This window comes from Symphodus melops (assembly GCF_947650265.1).
Source record: "Symphodus melops genome assembly, chromosome: 12".
NCBI lineage: Eukaryota > Metazoa > Chordata > Actinopteri > Labriformes > Labridae > Symphodus > Symphodus melops.
Window position 1 is genome coordinate 19,286,976 of NC_136702.1, and position 21,631 is coordinate 19,308,606.

General features: G+C 39.2%; 1 protein-coding gene across 3 annotated transcripts in view; it reads left to right on the plus strand.

Annotated features, from left to right (window-relative positions):
- nrp2b (neuropilin 2b) overlaps positions 1-21,631 on the plus strand; it is a 95,311-nt gene that overhangs the window by 68,279 nt on the left and 5,401 nt on the right. The window contains exons 13-17 of one of the 3 annotated variants that reach the window (XM_079357401.1): positions 678-842; positions 5,508-5,776; positions 6,261-6,357; positions 9,338-9,370; positions 14,604-20,416. In XM_079357401.1, the coding sequence (XP_079213527.1) occupies positions 678-842; positions 5,508-5,776; positions 6,261-6,357; positions 9,338-9,370; positions 14,604-14,983 (944 nt within the window). In that variant the 3' untranslated portion in view covers positions 14,984-20,416. Of the gene's footprint in view, positions 1-677; positions 843-5,507; positions 5,777-6,260; positions 6,358-9,337; positions 9,371-14,603; positions 20,417-20,865; positions 20,929-21,631 lie in introns of those variants that run through there. The other 2 variants (XM_079357400.1, XM_079357402.1) reach the window with 2 other exon arrangements.

Sequence of the window (21,631 nt, forward strand, 5' to 3'; positions counted from 1 at the left end):
GGAAGCCCTGAGCGAGCGAAAGTAAGCTCTCACAGCCAGAGGATCTCACCTCCTCATACACAGACACAGAGGGAATATGGTTCCACAGATAAGGTCAGAGACTATCATGCAAGCAGCCTTTCTGGGGAAAATGTACAGTGGTGTAGGATTATTTTTTCGATCAAAGTCCTGACTAAATAAAGTGACTTAAACTTAACACAGACAAATCAATAGCTTTTTTACCCTCTCTTTTCTTTTCTATTTTTCATGCTTTCTTATGTAAGTTTTTTTTCATCTGTCAGGTTTCTTCTTTTTATTTTGTTTCCAATCTCCCTCTACTGTTTGGGTATCTTTGTGTCCATGGTTGCTTTCTTGTATCCTCTCCACTTGCTCTTCTGTGAAACTCTTTCTCTGTACAAACAATCTCACTTCTGCAGTGAGATCTGTATTTAGTCAAGTTTATTGAGATGTCATTTACATGAGAACTATTGCCAAAACATCTAAACACAATGGGAATCTCTTTCAAAGAAGTATCACAATAAAGAGAAGATGAGCAGTGTGGCATTAAAGGATAATATGGCATTGAGTAATAAAATGCTGAAATAGGCTATGGTGATAAAATCACTCTGAATGTGTTGGTGAATGAAAGTGGTAGGCAAAGAAATGCACTCTACTAAGCATCTGTGTCTCTTTCACAGCTACCACCCCGTCTCTGTCAGCTGTGTGCGACTTTGAGCAGAGCTTGTGCGGCTGGTCGGCTGATCCTCAGTCAGGTGTGAGCTGGTCCCTACACACAGCCAGCAGCAGTTCAACAGGACACGGATCACACGGGACAAGGCAGGATCTGGCACTGGGAACAGATAGTGAGTACTTTCAGAAGAGCTTGTAATCACTTACAAAAACATTTAAAAGATTTATGTTGGAAATAGAGGGTTTTTTTGTTGTTGGGTTTTTTTACACTTATTTACTAGAGTTTCATGTCATTCAATACCCACATTTTTGATTTCAACATAAAATGCTCAGGGATCCAAATATTTGCTGTGTTTTCTGGGGTTAAGCTATGCATCAAATCATTCAATTTCATTGAAATCATTCAATGAAATGGAATTTAACCACATACAAAAACCAAACAGACATGCTTGTTGTTAAAGAATAATGTGTTTAAGTTGACACCACCCATACTAAATAAATGAAAACGTATTTAGAGATTTGTAAATCAGCATGTGTGTAAACCACATTTCCCCTGGTGGGTTTAATGAAGTATAAATTATTATTATTATTATTAAAAAATATTGCTATTCTTGCAACTCAAGGTCCTCTATTTCACATGCCTCTTCCTCCATCCTAACCCGACAAACACATCCTACCAATCTGGCGGTCGATTTAAGATAACCACATTTCTTCCTCTGCTCTGTCAATACCACCACAACGCTGCACCAGCACTACACTCGTCTCCCCAGCATCTACCTGCAGCCTCTGGCTTTGGGAGTTTATGATATTCTCTTACAACGAAAACAGTTTTTAAATGCAAAATAATTTAATTTTAAACATGACTGAAATGTAATTTATCATGATTAACAATGAAAGAATAATCACAATTTAAGAAAATAAAAAGTTCGACAGCCCAATTTTAAACACAACTGACTGAACTAAAGTTATTTTTTTTATGAGGAAACCAAACATATATATGATCATCAACGCCCTCACACCAACGTCAGTACTCTTTTCTTTTTTCTTTTTTTTTACTCCACTGAGAGTGAAACATGTAAGGGCACGTCACCTCCTGTTATTAATATGAATATACCTTATGAAATTTGTTTTCCCATTGTAACCATGTAAATCTCATACAGTCGGGTTGTCCATATTTCAAGATATTTCTCACTTTGTAAACACCAAAAGAAAGCATTGTCATGTTGAGATGTTTTACCTTCTTTAGCACAAAGATTTCTGGAGCTAATTAAGAACAAAGTGGTTGTCCCGTGGTGGAATATTTCACATCCCAGTGCTTGGGGGAACCACTGACAACAACTATGATGCAAAGATTTCACCCTCATCTGCTTACCACTTAATTGGAGGGGTTTTTTTCGATGTTAGGTTTAATAGTTTTGCTTTTCGTAACCTAGTTTGTTACTTTATTTTCTCTTTTCTTTTTTCTGTATGTTTCCTCTGAATCAGCTTCCTTTTCATCCTTTTGGTCTCTTTATTTCCTCATTATTTTTATGTTATTTCTGTTTTGTTCATTTTTTTTGTCTTATCCTTTCATATTCTGTTACCTTCTCCTTTTAAAAAATCCATCTTTTTCTCCCTTTAATCCTGCACTTTACAACCCCTAATGTCAGAACAAATCTCTTTTTGCCTTCAATCCTCAACATCTCATCCATCCTTGTTACCCCAACCATTTCTTGAACATGCTCAACAGTGTAGCATGTCCTTATTTTTATGTCACTTTCCTCTTCCAGCCCTCTCACCCAATCATTGAAATCACATCCTCTTTTCCTCCCTGACCCTTCTCCCTTTTCCCTCAGTGGTACTTGGCTTTTTCCACATCTGTCCACCTTTAATAAGACAGCAGGAGGATAACCAAGACTGTTTTATCCATCACACTCACACACGCACACACACACACACACTCACACTCACATACATACTGTACTAGCACACCCATAAGCCTCACACACACATCGCCCTGAGCAGTCAGATAACTCAGATGATGGCTTTGACAGAAGTGCTGCCTTAGCTCTACAGCTCCCCCTGAGGCTTTACACACGCACACGCTGAACACACATACATTTTCCAACCACTCAAGGTGGGGCTGACCGCGTATTAAACACTCAAGGTGTGCGGGTTTGTTTCCCACACACACACACACACTCGACCTTGCTACCCAAGGTTTTCTCCGTATCTGTTGAAGCCATCTAGTTTATGGTTGACTGAGCCGCTCCTTTTATAAACAGACAGGGCCGTGACATAAGGCTAGGCTCTACATCACATTCAGCTGCTGTGTGTGACGTGTGAATGCCAGCAAACACATTCATTTAAATGTGCTTTACTGTGCTGTTATTAGTGTGTTTGTGTGTCTCGCAAGTGTGTGAAATTGACATAGCAGCGTCCCCGTCTTCGTGTTAGACAGCAACATGACACTAAGTCTTGTTCTACAGCAACATTAGCTCGGCACCCTGTCTGGAAGCCGTCTCCATATGCAAATCAAATCCCCAACTCTTGTCATGGAAAAAGGTTTAAAAAGAGAAAATCCAACCTGAGCAGAGCTCATAAGTTATTCTTTTGATCTCAGACAGGGCGGGACTGAAAGTGTACAGCCCCGTGGAGATTTCATCGAAGGAAACTCCTCACAGCGCTGTCGGGAGTAGTTTAGTTATTGATAAGGAGAGGAAATGAGAAAAAGGGAGGGCTCAAAGACAGAAAATTGACATCATAATAGCAGATATTATTCTGGGAACAAAGCAGGAGCCAACACATTTACAGAGATCTTCTTTTTTACAACCTGAAGTCAAAGCTTTGGGCAGTTTTATAATATGTATGCTAAAATAACAGTATAATGCAATATAATACGTTACTCTTTAATTATGTAGTGTACAATAATTCTGACACAGTTTAAGGATACTTTACGTCAAGCTTCAAAGAAGCTTTTTGCCAAAAGCTTGTCACTGTAGATCAGTGTGGATCTGCTTGGTAAGGTGTTTCTTGCAATTTTTGATGCCCTTTGTGGTGGTAGATTTCATAACATGGATCAATCAGGACAGTATGATAGTATATATGTGATTCTAAAGAAAATGTGAAAGAACTTCACCCCTAATTTTTTTTTAACTCAAAGCATTAACAACTACAACAACTATTAACGACAAAGAGAATGCCTACCTCAAGTTGCAAGATAAAATACTTTACAGTTTTTCATCCAATCAAGTATAGAAAACATGTCAACCGACTCCTTATATATGTATATTTTCAAATTACAAAAAAGTAAACTCATACCTAAAAAAAGCCACTTGCAGGGACACAAATACATGAGTGACAGATGAACTCAAACACACACCCACACACACACATTTACACATACAGATATATACAGTACATAAATACAGAGTCATGTAAACAGGCACCAGCACACACACACACACATACACACATTTCCATCCCTTCCTCCCTCAGAGCCAATCTACATCCCTGCCTCTCCCTCCCATGGAGAGTTGTTAATTAATTCCCTCCCTTTGTACGTTAGCCAAGATCAAACGTAGAGAGACAGAAAAAACACTGCAACTTTCTCTAACTGTACTTAATGAGCAACGGTAATTTAGGTCCCTGATTTCATCGCCTCAGAGTGAAGAAACAGCGTTACCTCAACCCAAATCCATAATTCATTAAGCCTGATGTGCTGCAAAAAATGTTCTATCAAATGTATAGATAGATAGATAGATAGATAGATAGATAGATAGATAGATAGTTAGATAGATAGATAGATAGATAGTTAGATAGATAGATAGATAGATAGATAGATAGATAGATAGATAGATAGATAGATAGATAGATAGATAGATAGATAGATAGATAGATAGATAGATAGATAGATAGATAGATAGATAGATAGATAGATAGATAGATAGATAGATAGATAGATAGTTTCCTTTGTGTCTCTTCTCTCTCTTCTTTGTCTCACTCTCTCCTTATGAGGTGTCACACACTGCGTCTGTACATCGTTAAAAACACTATTTGCAGCTCTAGCGAAGCTTTTAGACTCCGACCATAATAGAAAAAATAGACAAACAACCAAACACAGCAGCAGGCTAATGATTATGGTCCTGTTTGGTTGGAGAATACACCATAGAACTGCCTCTCTCTCTCTCTCTCTCTCTCTCTCTCTCTCCATGTCATGTTTGCTCACTATTTTACTCACTCACCCCTTCATCTCCTTTGCTCTTACTCCAATCGATTTTTTTTCTGCAGAAAGGAGAAAAGGAAAGTGAATAAGAATTAGTCAAAAGCTGTGGGCCTGTGTGTGTTTAATGGCAGCTCTGACAAAAACAGGCAGGATAACAAAACGAGGTGTCAGCATTCAGAATGATTAGGGCTGTTTTAACGGGCCCGTGTATATGTGTTTGTGTGGGTATATGTGTGTGTTCATTTGTGTCCATCACCATTAGTGGCCATGATGAAATGGCAGTTTCTACTGTGTGGGAAAGCTTCATACCGCAGAACGATAGCTGTAATGATTTAAACTGTTAGCAACCACATCCCACTGCTCACCACTACATCATGCTGCATGCTGGGCTTGCATGATTTGGTTTAAAAATGAAAATGTATGTATATAAACGTATAAAAAAGGCATCCATTAAGTTGATGAAATGTGAAAAGCACAGAAAAACAACAAACTATATATTAAAACCCCAAAAGAAAATAGATGTATTTTGTTAAAGGCCCCCTCAACAATAATTTGTTTCACTATTTAATTAATTATTCTAAAATACATCCATGATCATTCAGTAACTTTATCCTTTTCTCACCCTTTTCTCCAGATTTCTCAGGGAACTACCTCCACTTGGATGCAGGTGCCCACACCCAGCGCAAGCGAGCCCGACTAATGAGCCCCGAGGTTGGGCCTGAGCGGGGCCCGCTCTGCCTCCTATTCTACTACCAGCTCCAAGGGGAGGCACAGGGGAGTCTGAGGGTGCTACTGAAGGACAGTGATCAGGAGGAGACACTGCTATGGGCTCTGAAAGGAGACCAGGGGTCTCACTGGAGGGAAGGCCGCACCATCCTGCCCCAAAGCCCCAGAGAATATCAGGTAAGTGATGGTCAATGAGTCAATCAGTCTATTTTTTCCCTTTTGTAGAGCCAAATCACATCAGAAATGTTGACACCTTTGGCACATGTCCACTCATGGAGCTCACCATGAACATTTTAGGAATTGTTTTGGGAGTGCATTTATTAAAAAATACAGACAAAAATGTTATGCTGAACCAATCTCAATGGTCATCTGTTGCCAGGTAAAAAGTTAAATGGAGAGAGACTGAAAGAGTTTGATTGATTGGGACAAAAAAAAAAAATGGCAGGCAGACAACATATCCTTAATCTTTACTGTAGGAACCAGGGACAAAAATACACAGAGTGTAGTTTAAGTATTACACACTTTATTGTTAATTAACTTTAAACACTATAATGCTTAAGCAGCTCCACCAGCTCCTCATTACCTACAATGTTTATTGGGGTTACTTGCTGATCACTACATCAGAGCTGTGTTTAATGAAGAATCTTCCTCTTTCAACCAGGTCGTGTTTGAGGGGTTTTTTGATCACCCGACCAGAGGCCACATCAGAATAGATAACATCCACATGAGCAACAGCATCGAGCTGGAGCAGTGTACACGTAAGTCCCATCACCTGTCTATCTACCCGTCTGTCTGTTTCTTATACACAGTACGTGCTTTATTTAGCCTGTCTGTCTGTCTTACTATCAATCTGCATTATTGCATCCCTCCTACTCTTTATGTTTTCACAAGAGAGGTGTTCAGAAAAGAGAGAGAGAGAGACGAGAAACACTCATAATATCTCTCGTTTACACACACACACGCGCACACACACACATTAAAAAAGGAGAAAAAAATATAGAAAAAATGAAAGTAGGCCACAAACGGCCTTTGGGCACGGATTCTAATCTATCTTTCATATCTCCTCCTCTCTACCTCCCTCAGTCTTTTCCTATACAACCCCACCCTGCTGGTTTATCATTCTTCTCATTCCGTCTTTACGTCTCTTGCTCACTCTCTCTCCATCCCTGGCCTCATCTTCTTCGCAGTCTGGACTGTCGCTCAGCCACAGTCCAGTTTGTTTTTGTGCATGCTTAAATGAAAGGGGAACTTAACATTTTTATGTGGCTAAAATGTTTGCCTCCACCATGCTGTCGTGCACATAGCCAACAAGACTATTAATAACTACTGGTTTCACTGATGGATGTTATTACTGCGACACAAATCCAGTCTTACTTTAAACACACTGACTAGACACAGGATTAAGTTTTAAATGGTTCGCATATCTCTGTTTGACCAATATCGTTTCCACCCCCACACTCTGACACACACACATAGTTTGTTCTGTCTGTCATGTTAAATAATGAGCATATTTTTAGCATTTAATGTAGCGAAACACCCTTGCACTCGGCACAGCAGGACAGTGATAGTTAGCCTGATGTGAGGACGCACACACAGACGGAAAAACAAACTAATGTATAACGACATCCCCCAAAAATTCCACAGTTGTTTTACATTAATAACCATGACACATTAAGGCACACACCCACTCACTCTTGTAAACACAGCTTTCCAGTGCACTGCTTCTTCGCTTTCAACCCTATTTAATCGAGTCAGACTGTGTTCATCTGTCTCATCTGTGTCCAACTTTATTGTCATTTCAGTTCTTTTCCACCTCAATAAAACGCTGCACGCTCTGAATGTTCTTTACCTCTCCTCTTTGTTCCATTGTGTGTTTTAACGGGATCTGAAGTAAGATTCAGCACTGCAGATTCTGCTTAGTCACTGGAGGAGCTTGAAACAGGCTCCGAGCATACACATTTTAATGAATAGCTAAATGCCAGGATTCTCATTTTAATTTGTTAATCCCAAGTCCTCTAAATTTATGTAGGTGCAATGCAATTTGTGATGCGGGCCTTTAATATTATTTGAAGGGGAACATTCATGGCGCAACTGTTTGAAAAAAATAGTAAATTTAATTAATATAGTAAACTTTAAATGCCATGTCCTCGTCCTCAAAGGTGCATCATCACATCTGTGAGCTCGGGCTTGCTCAAAGCCATACATCATTTTATTAGTCCACTGTCCAGTGCTCCCCAACCTTTTCTGACCTCTGACTTTACACAATTCTGGGAACCCCAGGCATCCTGAACACTTACAGCTTATTGCTAAAATTATAGTTTTTCAGTCATGTATTACAAGAAATCATTCGTTTTAGACCGCATTGAGGCTATTTTATGTATATTACTGTGGAGAAATGCAAGATTTATTATTTCTCAGTGCAATATATAGGTGTGTTAACAAGGCTGAAAATGAATGCTGGATGCATGAGGCTTAGATGAGATAAGTTTTAGAATGGGCGACAGTGAGCAGTAGCCCATCCTAAATTGGACAATGTTTTATAGGTTAATTCTGTGTACAGTACTTCAATATCTTTTTGTAGATCAATAAATGAAAATTGTATGTATTTTATTCCTTTTCATTACATTGCTTACTTTTAAATTGCTTGTCTTGTTTCTTTCTTTCTATGGTCTGTAACTTCTATACTTGTGGTTCATACTCACTCTGTCTTATACCTACTGTTTTTCTGTCTGTTTTATCTTCTCTCACTTTCATAATGCATATGGTGTCCTCCGGCTAATAATAAACAGCAGTAAATTTCAGTCCCTCCTCCCATGCCCCTTAACTTACCTCCAACCTTACTTCCTATTCCTATAATTTCCCTCGCTTTACCCTTTCTTCGCTCCATTCTTCCATCTACCCTCCTTTCACCTTTGGAAAAACAGAGTTATAGCACAATCATCGAACACAGAGACAGTGCATGACTAAGCAAAAGGAAGAAATTAAGAACAAGTCGCATTTGACAGACACACAAAAAGACAAAGAGAGACACACAGGGAGGACCCAACCTGTCAGCCCACTCTGTGCTAACATCTTTTCTTTTTGTTCTCCCAATTCTGTTAAAATGACTGTCATCCTGTGAGAATTAGGAGGCTTAAGACTCCTACACATCTCAGAACTCTACAAATCTTTATTGATTTTTTTTAAAGGGAGAAACAAGCAGCATGACAGGAAGTGCAGCATCCTGAAATTTTGTCAATCAGCTTTCCTCCAAATAACATAAGAAAAAGAGTTGTTTCGATCTTAATGCAGAAATGTTGCCATTGAACACTGAAACCGAACAACCCACAGGAGGACACAGCTGGTGATGCCTTTCTTTAGAGGTTCATTTTGTGAACGTGGGCTCTTTCACCAAGTGAAAGACATCTGAACTTAAATCACAAATGAGGAGAGTTTTATTAGTAGAGCCCAAAATCAAAACAGGAATTGAAGGAGTGAAAAACGTCCTTTTAGGAGGCAGAAACCGTGACCAGAACCAGACTAGTTTGGGAAAAGAAAATGAAAAGGCAACATAAAGTGGCACAGTACCATATAGATAATTTTAATATTGCTATAAGTGATTACACTGAAAACTCCCTGAAGCCGCCTTCATCACTTTATCAAACTTATAATAACTGTTAAAAATGACGTTCCTCTCTCTCTCTCTCTCTCTCTCTCTCTCTCTCTCTCTCTCTCTCTCTCTCTTTCTCTTTTCCAGAGAACCTTTCCCTGCCTTAACTCCTGGCATAATCAGTAAGTTCTACTTTCTGCTTCATGTGTACTTCCTGTGCCAATTGTCTGTGCTTTCTGCCTGTTGCTTAGCTCAGCTCACAGCATTGTACTGGCCCTGAGAAACCTTGTTTTAACATGTGTTAAGAACTACAGTGCTTCAGATATGTTACAGGTAACATGCACATAAATTACAAACCATTCTTTAAAAAATGTTCCCATTAAGTGTCCTATTATTTACATACAGACCTGTGTGTTGGCTCTTTAATCAATAGTGTTTTTATTACAAATCAACACACCAACAGTGACACATTTGAAATCAGTCTCAATGTCATGCGTTCGTAATCAACCTTTAAATAAGTAGCGGTGACAACATTGCCACCTGAAGAGAATGGAGGCACTGCATTGTTCCAGCATGACTTGATGCATGCTGTGCTCACACTCTTGTTAATGCAGTTTGGTTTTTTCCTCAGTCAGACGTGATATTTCCCCAAATAATCAAAGTACTTACAGAAGAGTATTTACAACGAAACAACTACGGCAGATGGCAAAAACAACATGTGAAATTGCAACATGGTAAAAACGTCAGGGATTATTGTCACATTACACAGTCTGATAAGTGTTAAGTAGAGGGCACCATGTTGAGTGTGATCATTCACTGGTAATTGTGAATGCACCAAAGCTGGTGAGTCTCCAAAGGTAGGCTGTGGTTTGAATGGACTAGTGTTGCAGTACTCAAAATTGCTCTTGGCCTTGAGACAACTTTTTGAAGGTCTCATCTCGTCTAGAAATCAAAATGATTATTACTCGATCTTGTCTCAGTCTCAGACTGGGTGGACTCTGGATTTTAAATCATGACTGGTCAAGACCACCACTGAAAAGCTATTTTTAAGGTAATTACGGTGATTGGAAGGAAAACTCCAATTTCTAAAAGAAAAATTTATTTTAATTCAGTTGTATTTTTAGTCCCCAGTTAGGGCTGTTACTAAGTGAGTGACGCTCACGCTGCATATGCGTATTGCATAATTTATTAATATTTATGATCTGGGTCTTGACTCAGCGTTGCCCTGCCTTGGTCTTGATTGGGTCTTAATCCCTAAATGTCTCGGTCTTGTCTTGGTCTCGGAGCATGTCCGGGTCCTGTTTAGTGTGGTCTTGACTACAACAGAGTTACTCTGGAAAGGCAGTTTTTATTAGCACAGCATTTTATTTTTACATTTTTGTGTTTCATGCTGATATGGAGAACAACTTTTCAGGATACCATAGAGAACAGCTCACTCACTCATTGTTCTTTTCTCTATCCTGATTTGCTCACTAAAGAGGCTCTCTCTCTCTCTCTCTCTCTCTCTCTCTCTGCTTTCAATACCATAAAAGGAGTCTTGTCCCTCTTCCTCTATCTCTTCTTCTTGTTCCAATCTTCTACTTCATTATACATTTCCCTCCTCTGTGCTAATATCTCTTGCTGTCCTTACCCTTGTTTACAGTTTTTTTCCTCTCCTTTTAAACACTCTCCATCTCTCCGCTTCTCTAATACACTTTCACAAGCTGCTGATGCCACCTGAATGAAATGCAGAGCTGACTACCATCCAACTTTTCTTTTCTTTTTGTGTCTGCTTCACCCTCAATAGGCCAATCTGAAGGCAGATAGAAAAAAGGGCTTTGGCAGATTATGCTACTGGATCTCTTTTTTTTCAAAATCTGGCTCTAGACTTGTATTGCTTGATTCTGGACTGCTTTTCTTTAGACACCAACGACATATAAGCACAATCTGTACCTTGTTGACACAAATGTTTAGAGCAGGTTAAAACTGGAGTACTCATCTATTTCTTTACTTTATATTAAAGCGAGGGGGATCGGGGAGCGATCATGTCTTTGATGCTATAGGTAAAAGCAAAATAATAATTATTAATCATTCTTTTAGTTTGCATTGGTAAAACTGCTGCTCTGTTCCTATTTTAGTCACTTGTGTGTGTGTGTGTGTGTGTGTGTGTGTGTGTGTGTGTGTTGCCATGTGTTCCTAGTGTGTGAATAGATCAAAAACATTCCTCAAATACTGTCAGATACTTGAGTGCAGGGCTTGCTGTTTTGTGCCATGCTTCAGTTCAATAAAGACTGAAATGCCATTTCCAAAGATAGTCAAATCTGAGAGCCAAACGCAGAAACCTCAGGTCACCTGACTCAGACACAGGTATTTGAACTACAGTGAACTACTGGCTCTTGAGCAGATATCATATGACTCCCAGCATGACATCAATGTCAGTTCCAACATGTGCTTTCATAAGACTGAATCCTGGAAAGAAGGATTTATCTTCTCCATTGTGACGTCTGTTGAAATGTGAGCTAAGTATACAGTGGTTCTCTCTGGATGGGCATCCTGAAGCATATGTGTGTGTGTGTGTGTGTGTGTGTGTGTGTGTGTGTGTGTGTGTGTGTGTGTGTGTGTGTGGAAGTTAGCTAGTAGGCACTGTCCACCTATTTCCTCTCAGTCTACCACAGAATGATATTATTTGCTCAGTTATGCTAAATCGGAAAAGTTCAGATTGTCATGTTAAAACTTCAGCAAGAGAACAAAAGAAGCGAAAGTGCTCAGTGTTCTTATATCACTGTTGTGCTATAGAGGATGGGATTATGCTACAGCACCTCAGTCTGTCATCAAGCCCCCCATGGGCAAATCTAAACCCTATCAGTGATGAAAAAAACATTCTAGTTGTATGGATCTCAATTCAGCCAAAAATAATTTGGAAGTCTTTCCACAAGCTTATAGCAACTTTGTTCTTTAATATAGTGTGGTTAGTGTATAGCCCAGCTGATTAATCAGCCAGTTGATTAAATTAAAGCATTTCCAGTGACTTTTAATTTCAACTAATTTTATTACAGACGTGCTCCCATTGGATGAATATGCACAGACACCTCACTGGCATATATATTCCAACAAGTATCATTCTCCAGCATACATCAACAGTTACTGTCCAGTTGAAAGACCATCTTGTCTTCCTTATATATCTTTCAACAAGTGTATGAAAATGCATTTGAGGGATCAACACAATAAATGTGTATATCTTTATCTATCTTGCTCTACAGATCAAACATAGATCTAAGAAGAATGTTGGTCGATATATCAGTATTGGATTTCTTCTTGGCCTAATATCGTTATCAGTATCAGCCCCGAAAAGCCCATGTTGGTCAGGCCCTATTTTCGAGACATATCTCTGAATTGGCTTTGCACAGACTTAAGGTAAAACCACATAACCCAAACCCTTGAAAGCAACTCTTTTTAAGCTTACTTTAGGACTGGAGCTGTTAAGAAATGGTTCCTCTTGTTGCCCTTTGGATAGAAGCAACGTAGCAGCTGTTTTTTTTTGCAGACATGGAACTCATCTGTGTCTTAATCCACCGATGGGAAGTCTGTATGTGCAGGGTGCTTCGAGCGAAGCTTTACAATGAAAGCACATTTTAAACCTTTAAAGAGTATGTCTGAACTCTAAAAAAGGCTAAATTAAGCTCACTGGTTTTCTATGTACTTTCTCCTCTCTCTTTCTGTCTGAATGCTCTCTCTTTCTCCGTCTAATACTTGATGGCCTTGTTTTAGCCTATTTCCTCTCTCTTTCTTTCTTCCTCACATTCTTTCAATCTCTCGTTTTTTTTCTTTGTCTGTCTTTCTTCCACAACCTCTCTCTCAGCGGGTTTCTTTCACAGTGAGTTGACAGAGTATTGAAGTTTCAGACAGACCCTCTAATGCAGGATTAAAGATATCATGGCAGGATTAGCTCGCTCCCTTCACTTCCAATCCCTCCCACCCGCTCCTTTCACTTTCTACTAACCCTCTCTATTTCACTCCATTCTTTCTTCTTTCTTTCCTTAATGCCTTCTCTCTTATCCTTTCTTTACCCCTGTAATTTCCCCTCTTTTCTTCAACCTCCCTTTCTCCCTCCGCTCAATTCACTTCAATGTGATCTTGCCCTGATAAACAAGCACTTAACAACTCCCCATCCTTTTAACGAATCGGCAGTCACCGCATAATCAAAGCTTTGCATTCTGTTATGGGAATCTGGACGCATGGCATGAGCCTTTGCGTGTCAATGTGCAGCTTATGCTTGTGATGTTTGCATTGACCGTAATGAGTAAAATCAGCAGTATCAAAATGTATGCATCAGCTGTTCTATGGAAAATGAATGCTTAAAATGAATGAGTATTTTAATGAAAGAAACAGGGTGAGTAAGCTAAATCAGAAGAATGACAGTCAGTTGTTTTGCCTGCTGGTCAGACTAGATATTATCTCTATGGCATTTCAACAGGGACAAATAGTTTAATCTCAAGGCTGCTGTAATTGACCATTGACTAAGTCTCAACCTGCTTAGTTTCTGTCTGTAGAATTGTCAAGCTTTAGATTATCGCACAGCATGTTACATGGATAAGGAATTCAGATAACACTAAATATTCTTTACTAGTGCATTTAATTTTAGATAAAGGCAGACTAAATGAGTCAAGGCTACTTAGTTTTTTTTTGTCCACAGAAATGGTAGATTAATCGCTTCATTTTAGATAGCCAAAGAACTAACATTAGCTCTTTGAATTTGTTAAATATGATTTTTTCTTTAACATTTCTGGTTGACTCAAGAACCTTGCAAAGATGACCACTGATAGCTTTAAAGCCCTCATGATAGCTGAAAACTTGATGTCCTAGGTGGAAACTAGGCACCTTAACCATCAAGTGACCCTTCTTGGAAGAAAAAAAAAACAAGCTTCGTCAGACTTCAGTTATAAGTATGCTTCATTGCAGACATACTTTTGTATTTTAAAAAAGAATAGTTTAAATCCCCAAAATGAGGTTATCATTTAATTTAAGAAACCTTGTCAGTGCATATAGCTCTTTACCTTTGGAGGAAATGCTATTGCAACAGTATGGTTGTAAGCTAGTCTGCTGGACATGCTAATAAATCAAAAACTTAGAATAGAACAGAAAACGAACATTTAATCCATTCCTTGTTTATTTGCTGCATTGAAAACCCTTCTCCCTCTGAATACATAGTTTTGCTCGAACTATCGCCCTATGCACAATAAGTCAGAATGTAAAAACCTCCAGAGCTTGACAGGCCTAACTTTCCTTGCTACAGTTGAATGGGATATTTCTAAGTGGTTGTCAGGGTAAGGTTAGTGAATGGTCAAAAATATAATTTACAGCTTTAAACTCCAATGCATTTTGCATGCCTGCCCCAATCTATAGTGCCAACCAGTAATGTGTCCTCCTGCCCTCCAGGGGGTGCCATGTCTGGGATGGAGCCCACAGTAGACACAGTGGCAGTACAGCCTCTCCCTGCCTACTGGTACTATGTGTTGGCGGGAGGCGGTGCCCTTTTGCTGCTGGTCACCGTAACCGTGGCGGTGATTCTGTGCTGCCATCGGTACCACTGGGCGACTCAGAAGACCAGCAGCAGTCATCATCATTCAGTGATGTACCACAACAGCCAGCATCCAAATCTGCAAGGTCACCAAAACTGCTACCAGAACCAAAACCTCAGCTATAATCTGATCCACTGCCCCAACCAAAACCACCTGTACCCAAGTACTGGGCCAAGTGTTGACCCCATGTTGACCATCAAACTGGAGAAGGATGACAACTTCGACCCCCAGTGTTGAGAACAACTGGACATGCTCTGAATAGTATCATTTTAAGGGTGTGAAAACCTCCTGATGTAAAGGATCTACAGCAGTATCCCAAATAGTCTCAACTCATGGCTGATGAAAATCAACAAGGCAGAGACGCTGCAATTCCTGTTAATGAAGATTGATCTAATAAACTGATGCCAGATGCAACTTGCTGACTTTCATGGTTGGCTGCAACTGGCAAAATGAACTCCTTATTAAAGTTAACCAACAGCCCTCAATGGGGAGATGGTACACTTAGGGATGCACTTACTGACTTCTACAATCGCACCTGATAAGAAAATGGATAATGATCAGACAAAGAAGGAAATCATATGTACAGCAGACTGACTTACAGATTGTGAACTAGGTATTTGCATTGCTCAATGTCAGCCATTTTTACGTCTCTACAAGAATATGTCTGCCCTGCTGTGATCTGCAGCTTCTAAAGACCCTGTCAACAGAGAGGAGATTTACACACAGGTACAGGGAGTCAGATGTCATGGTGTATGCTGCATAAAGAGAGAAGGCTATTTCCTCGGCTTTCTGAATGAAGCGGCTGTTTGTTTGTCCACTGGCATTCGAGTCATTCGTGGGACTCAGATTGACAGGGACAGATTAAGAGTATAACAGGAAAAGGTGCTGGGAGAATTAATGTTGTCTGTCCAGCCATGACACAAAGACAGCCAAATATCCTCCGTCAGTGGCCTCTTTGATCCATGGACTGGGGAGGAATCAGTGTTGTGCTGTTCTCTGTCTGGTTTACATGAGGGGGAAAGGGGACAGGACAACTTACATGGCATCCTTCAAGAGCTAAAACACACTCTCTGCAACTACACACACCTCAAAGCCCCATACACACATGAATATGCACGGACACCTCACTGGCTAATAATTGATTCGCCCTTGTTGCCAAAAGAGTATTTTTATTACATAGTGATATGCCTTTTGAATTGAATTGAGGGAGTGCCTCATATAAAACTTCTTTTTTTCTTTAATTGGATTGCGTGAGGTCCTCTTCTTCAGTGAGTGTATGAGCCACAGGAGATGCAGGTCAAATTCAATTCAAATTCAAAAAAACTTTATTTGTCCCCAGGTTTATTTGATCAAAACAATGTTGTATGTTAGCATTGCCATGTTGGGGCTGCATGGCAGAGGAACATGTATATGCTGCATCACAAATTAGTGCTTAAACAAAGTGGCTGGCTGATACGTTTTCGAAAAGTAGCGTACTTACTACAACATTTTTTAGGAAGCTTCAGCTAATTCATGTGGTAACATTGACCTTGTCTGCAGTCAAGTATGTGTCAGTCCGCTTAATGGTTTCTCAATAAAGGGGCCATGCTGACCAGCATCTCCTACTGATAATACACTTACTATTGACAAGATTCTCATACAATCCCATTTCAAAAAGATCCTTTAAAGTGTGAATGGATGTTGTTTATGCCTGGATCTCGTGGATAATCCAATGCCTGTATCTGTTAATGTTCAAACAAAACGTTGTATGTCCTGCACTCATTAGACAGCTTGAATGAAACAAAGAGTTTTTATTGACTTTCCAAAGCTACTGTTTTCGTTTTCTCTTGCAACATTTACCCTATACCATCAACACATTTTTCTGTGTTATGCCAGAGGACAATTTAACAATTTGATAATCGATCATTTTAACCACCATGGTTTGACAAATAAGACTGAGTCCAGGGCAAAACTTATTGTAACACAACTCATGCAGATTTATCAATGTTTTTTACCATCTGATTTACTGTGTTTTTGCATTCATTATTGTTGTTGATAGGTTCCCATATCTATGTAGTAAAGATAAGTTTGCATAAAAATGTGCAAAATACAACACATTAAGTGTGATATGATGAACAATGGTTGTATGTCATTTTAGGTTGTTGAGAGTAACTAAGGCACTTTTACGCTCCTTTATAATCATTTATTGAAGGCTTTGATGATTTATGAAAATGTCTTACCCTGACTGTGAATCATGATAGAAACACACAAGTTAAGTTTGGTTCTGGTTGTGAAATACATGCCACTGTTTTCTTTGTAATCAAACATTTTAGGCTTGTTTGTGCTTTTTGGTGTATTATAACACAGTGTTATTTTTTTATACGTATTAATTCTGTTTACTGAGATGATCTTAACTTTCTTGATTTTTATTTGATGTCAAATCTCAAGTGGATAAAGCCATTTGTAAAGGCACATGTTTAAAGCATCAAGGTGAAATCCAACAAAAACTGTAAAAGATGCAAACTAGTATGTTCTTTCAATTTATATGGATGTAAAAACTAGAAATGCATCGATACTGTTGGTTTGGGATTTAGAGGCTCAGTTTCCCCTTGTATTCAGATTCATGTCTGTGGAATTGAGTACACCTCTGTGGTGCTTATTTTTCTGGGATTCTTAGCAGCTCACAATCTTGCGTTGTGTGCTTTTCCCCTACATCATTTTGTTCATGCCCCAATCCCCCAGCCCTTTTATCAAAACACTACTTTTTCTTATTCTACTCCTTCCCTTCATTGCAAATCCTCCCAGCGAAAAAACACAGGAGAGGAAATGAGAGGCAGAAATGGAAGAGAGCAAAACCTCTCAGAGGAGAAGGGCCCATTAAGCGAACCCCGTTTTCTTCCAAAGAATGCGCCCAGAGATGTTGGAAGATGAAAGAAACAAAGAAAAATACTTTCTAAAGATAGATTTTTTTTTCTCTTATACTCTGAGAGGAGGGCTAACAGTGAGGCAGGTTAGGGGTTTTGGATTGAAGGAGGGGGAGAATTAAAGGAGGAGGGCAGGTTGATTCAAACACAAAAGGAGATGAAAGATGTCTTTTGGCAGAATACACTGTGAGATGGAGACACATAAGCACCGCACGCACACAATCCCACACACAATGTTACAAATGCTTCTCTGTAAAAGCAAAAAAATCTATCGAAATCAGTTACTTAGTCATTGTTTCATGCGTGTTCAAAAAGTGCACCTACTCTGCAGCACTGCCTATCGACTTATTTCATCGAATTGTGTCTCATAAAATGTGCTTATGTGCCTTAGTCAACAAGTATTTTAGTTATTTGGTGCTTACATATCCATCGCCTCTGCCTTCCATTTCAATCGACTTGCGTATGATTTACACATTATGTTACTCATTCTAGCAGCCCTCTGCTCTAACACAATCAATATGAGCCCAAATTCAAATGGAGAAATGATATATGGCTGTATTTATGTTGTGCTACCCATGCACTTTTCTCTTTCATTCTCTCTCCCTCTGTCAAACTTTTTGCAAGATTTGGAAAATGTGCTGGCGCCTTCTCATGCAGTGCTTTTAAATCAAACTCCCCTCTCTCCTCTCACCATCACAGACTACTTTAAGCCATTTAATATTTCCAATTAGTTAATGGAGCTGATTGCATTCATAAAACCCTGCAGTAAGCACTTCTAGTCCTCCGGCCATCTCTAGTTTTTTTTTCTTTTTTTCCCCCTTCAGCCTCCTACTCTATGTTCTGGAGAAATATTACGAGTGAAAGCACTCTAACAGGTCCTCGGGCCCCCACTGCATCAGTATATGGTGCCAAAGAGCCATCCATGCCTGTGACTGAATAAAAAAGGGGCCGCCTTTTTTATGCCTCTCTTTACTAATTGGACAGTGGAGACAAAATGGGACTACAGGGAGTTTTAATCTCCTTTCAGATCCACATGATGATGCTTTTCAGGATCCTAGCCTGAGGGCTTTAAGCCAGGATCATTAGAAGTGTTCAAGAGTCGCCCAAGGAGTGTCCGAGCATCTATCTTATCTTATCCTGCTTCTTTTTGCTATGTCTCCATTGGTGATTAACAGCAACGAAGAAGAATTTAGAGCCTGGAGGGTTCTGTTGTTGGCTGTACATTAAAAAAAACTGTAGGACATAAAAGAAGACAGATTAGATGCTTTTATGTGCATGTGATAACCAGAGTCTTACATGAAGGGTGCATTTCAATCAGACCTCCATAATATACTATATACTTGCAGTGTAAAAATACCGGAAACAGCCATAACAAACCTATAAGGTGTCCATTATTTTAGGGACAACCTTGCTCAAGAACCTGAGTTGATTTGTTTTACATAGACGAACATCGCAAAACCTTTCTTTAGTTTTTGCCAATATTTTTTGAAGACATTTTCACAATCCGAACTGTACTTTGAGGTTTTGCATGCATCTTTTGATACGCCCGTCTGGTTAGTTTTGTATTCTTTCAACAACTGTATTTCATGCCTTTGTTATCTACACTCATTACTGCTGTCTCATATTAGTGGTACAGTACAACAGTGGAGTTTATAGGAAAGCAACCTTGATGATGTCATTTTTATTGAATGAGTTTACAATATGTAAATGGTGTTTTATTTATTCTTCTTATATTGAGTTTTTGTATGAATCAGGAAGATTTGTTGTTGCTGGAAGCTGCAAAGACAGATCTTTCTGAAACATTGTCTCAGCCAGGGTTGAACTTCAATGAGTTTGCATTTTACACTCCCTGAATACGACCGTTATAGTGGGTAAAATGCATAAATGTTCATCCCTGGCTTCAGCCTTACAGTATCTCTGTTGTATCTATTTCCGTGCACTTTCGATGCCTCCGAGGAGGAAAGACTTTGACTTTTATGATTGTCTTTTTCACTCGCTATGGATTGCACTGTCAAGCACTTCAAGCAAATTAAATATTGAACGAGAGATAGAGCCAATAGAGGCATCTTTACTCACAGTCAAATAATTAGATAAGCAAACTCTACACATCGAACAATGGAGGAAAAAAACACTTCAAATTGCAGAATCTTTGTTTATTACTACGGAAGACTCTTTCTTTATCGTCTTATTCAGTTTGGAAGCCAATTCTGAGTTTAAACATTTCCACATGCAATTATATTTCATAAGTCTAAAGAAAATACCTCATATATATCCCAACTGCAGATAATTTCACCTCACAGGTAGCTGGGTTTATTTAAAAGCATAATCTCTTAATATTATTTACAGACTGAAGAGTTTTGGAAGTTCTTAAAGTCGGTCTCAATTGTCTCATAAAAAATGTGATCTTATCTAAAACAGGAAATTAGGCTCTTATCGTTTTCCAGATCTCCTAGATTGGTTTTTCACCTCATCTCTGTTGAATATCTATTACGTTCTTTCTTTATGATGTGTTTTTGGTTCGTCTATCCCAGCAATAAATAATTATCAGCAGCTCAGATATGGCTCTATTTTTTCCCCCGAGGATTGTAATATCAATTTCCTTAAATAAAACAGAATTGAGCTTCCAAACCTTTCAAAGCTTTGCACTTCAGCCTGCCTGGGAAGTATAATGTGGTATATTAGCTTGTTGAATTTCATGGTCTTCGAGTAACAAGAAAATGTATTGTGTGGAATGTGAAGGTAATAAAAATGATATTTTTTTATGAAACAGTTTTGTCCGTTTTTTTTTTGTTTTTTTTTACACCCTAGTATCCAATTCTGCTTCTTTTCTCTCCTCTATATCTCTCTGCTGATTCCCTCAATCTCCTGACTCTGGTTTCATTTCTAAGCAAATAAAAAAGAGCACTGATGCTTATCACATAATGAAACTTCCTGGCTTTGAGCAGGTAGTGTCACTGAAATGTTTAGTAATCTCCAATGTTATTTTCCCTTGATAGACCAAGCAAAGAATAAAAGGGTTTGTGGGAGATCTGCTGCCATGATCTCCTTAAAAAGTTTCAACCACATCGCTCAGTCTTAGAGCTTTTTTGGTACCTTGATTTCCTTCTACAAATAAACTGAGAGTGCAAAAAGATTGAGAAGTGTTATCATGACATGTGTCAGATTTGACTGAATGGTTGGGATTGATCGCGTTATTCTCCTTTGTCTTTTTAACAGACCCCAGACCTATGGATTTCGAAAAAGAGCCAATTTTCAACCACAATCCCCCCATCGATGAAGGTGAGTCTTCTTTTCTCCTTCTGTTCTTTTTCTTTTCTGCCTGAGGCAATACCGGCTGTTTTACAAGTCTCACCAAGAGAACAGTGGAAAAGCTCTTTAAGCGGAGGCATGCCCACGGCTCTCCGTTCTACTGATAGTTCCACAGTGATAAACCCAGTGGGAACAGGGACAAGCGATATCTGGATTGCATGTGTGTGTGTGTGTGTGTGTGTGTGTAGATGGGGTAGAATGTGTTAGGACATTCAAAAGTGTGTTCATGTGGGCATGCTAGTATATGTTTCCCTCTTCATCCTCTTTCATATTCTGTGGCAGACAAAGTGAGACAGACAGCTTCCTCCTGGGCACCTCCAAAACATCTGTCTGTTACAATCACCATTTACTTCCTGTGTGTGTGTGTGTGTGTGTGTGTGTGTGTGTGTGTGTGTGTGTGTGTGTGTGTGTGTGTGTGTGTGTGTGTGTGTGTGTGTGTGTGTGGAAGTTAGCTAGTAGGCACTGTCCACCTATTTCCTCTCAGTCTACCACAGAATGATATTATTTGCTCAGTTATGCTAAATCGGAAAAGTTCAGATTGTCATGTTAAAACTTCAGCAAGAGAACAAAAGAAGCGAAAGTGCTCAGTGTTCTTATATCACTGTTGTGCTATAGACGATGGGATTATGCTACAGCACCTCAGTCTGTCATCAAGCCCCCCATGGGCAAATCT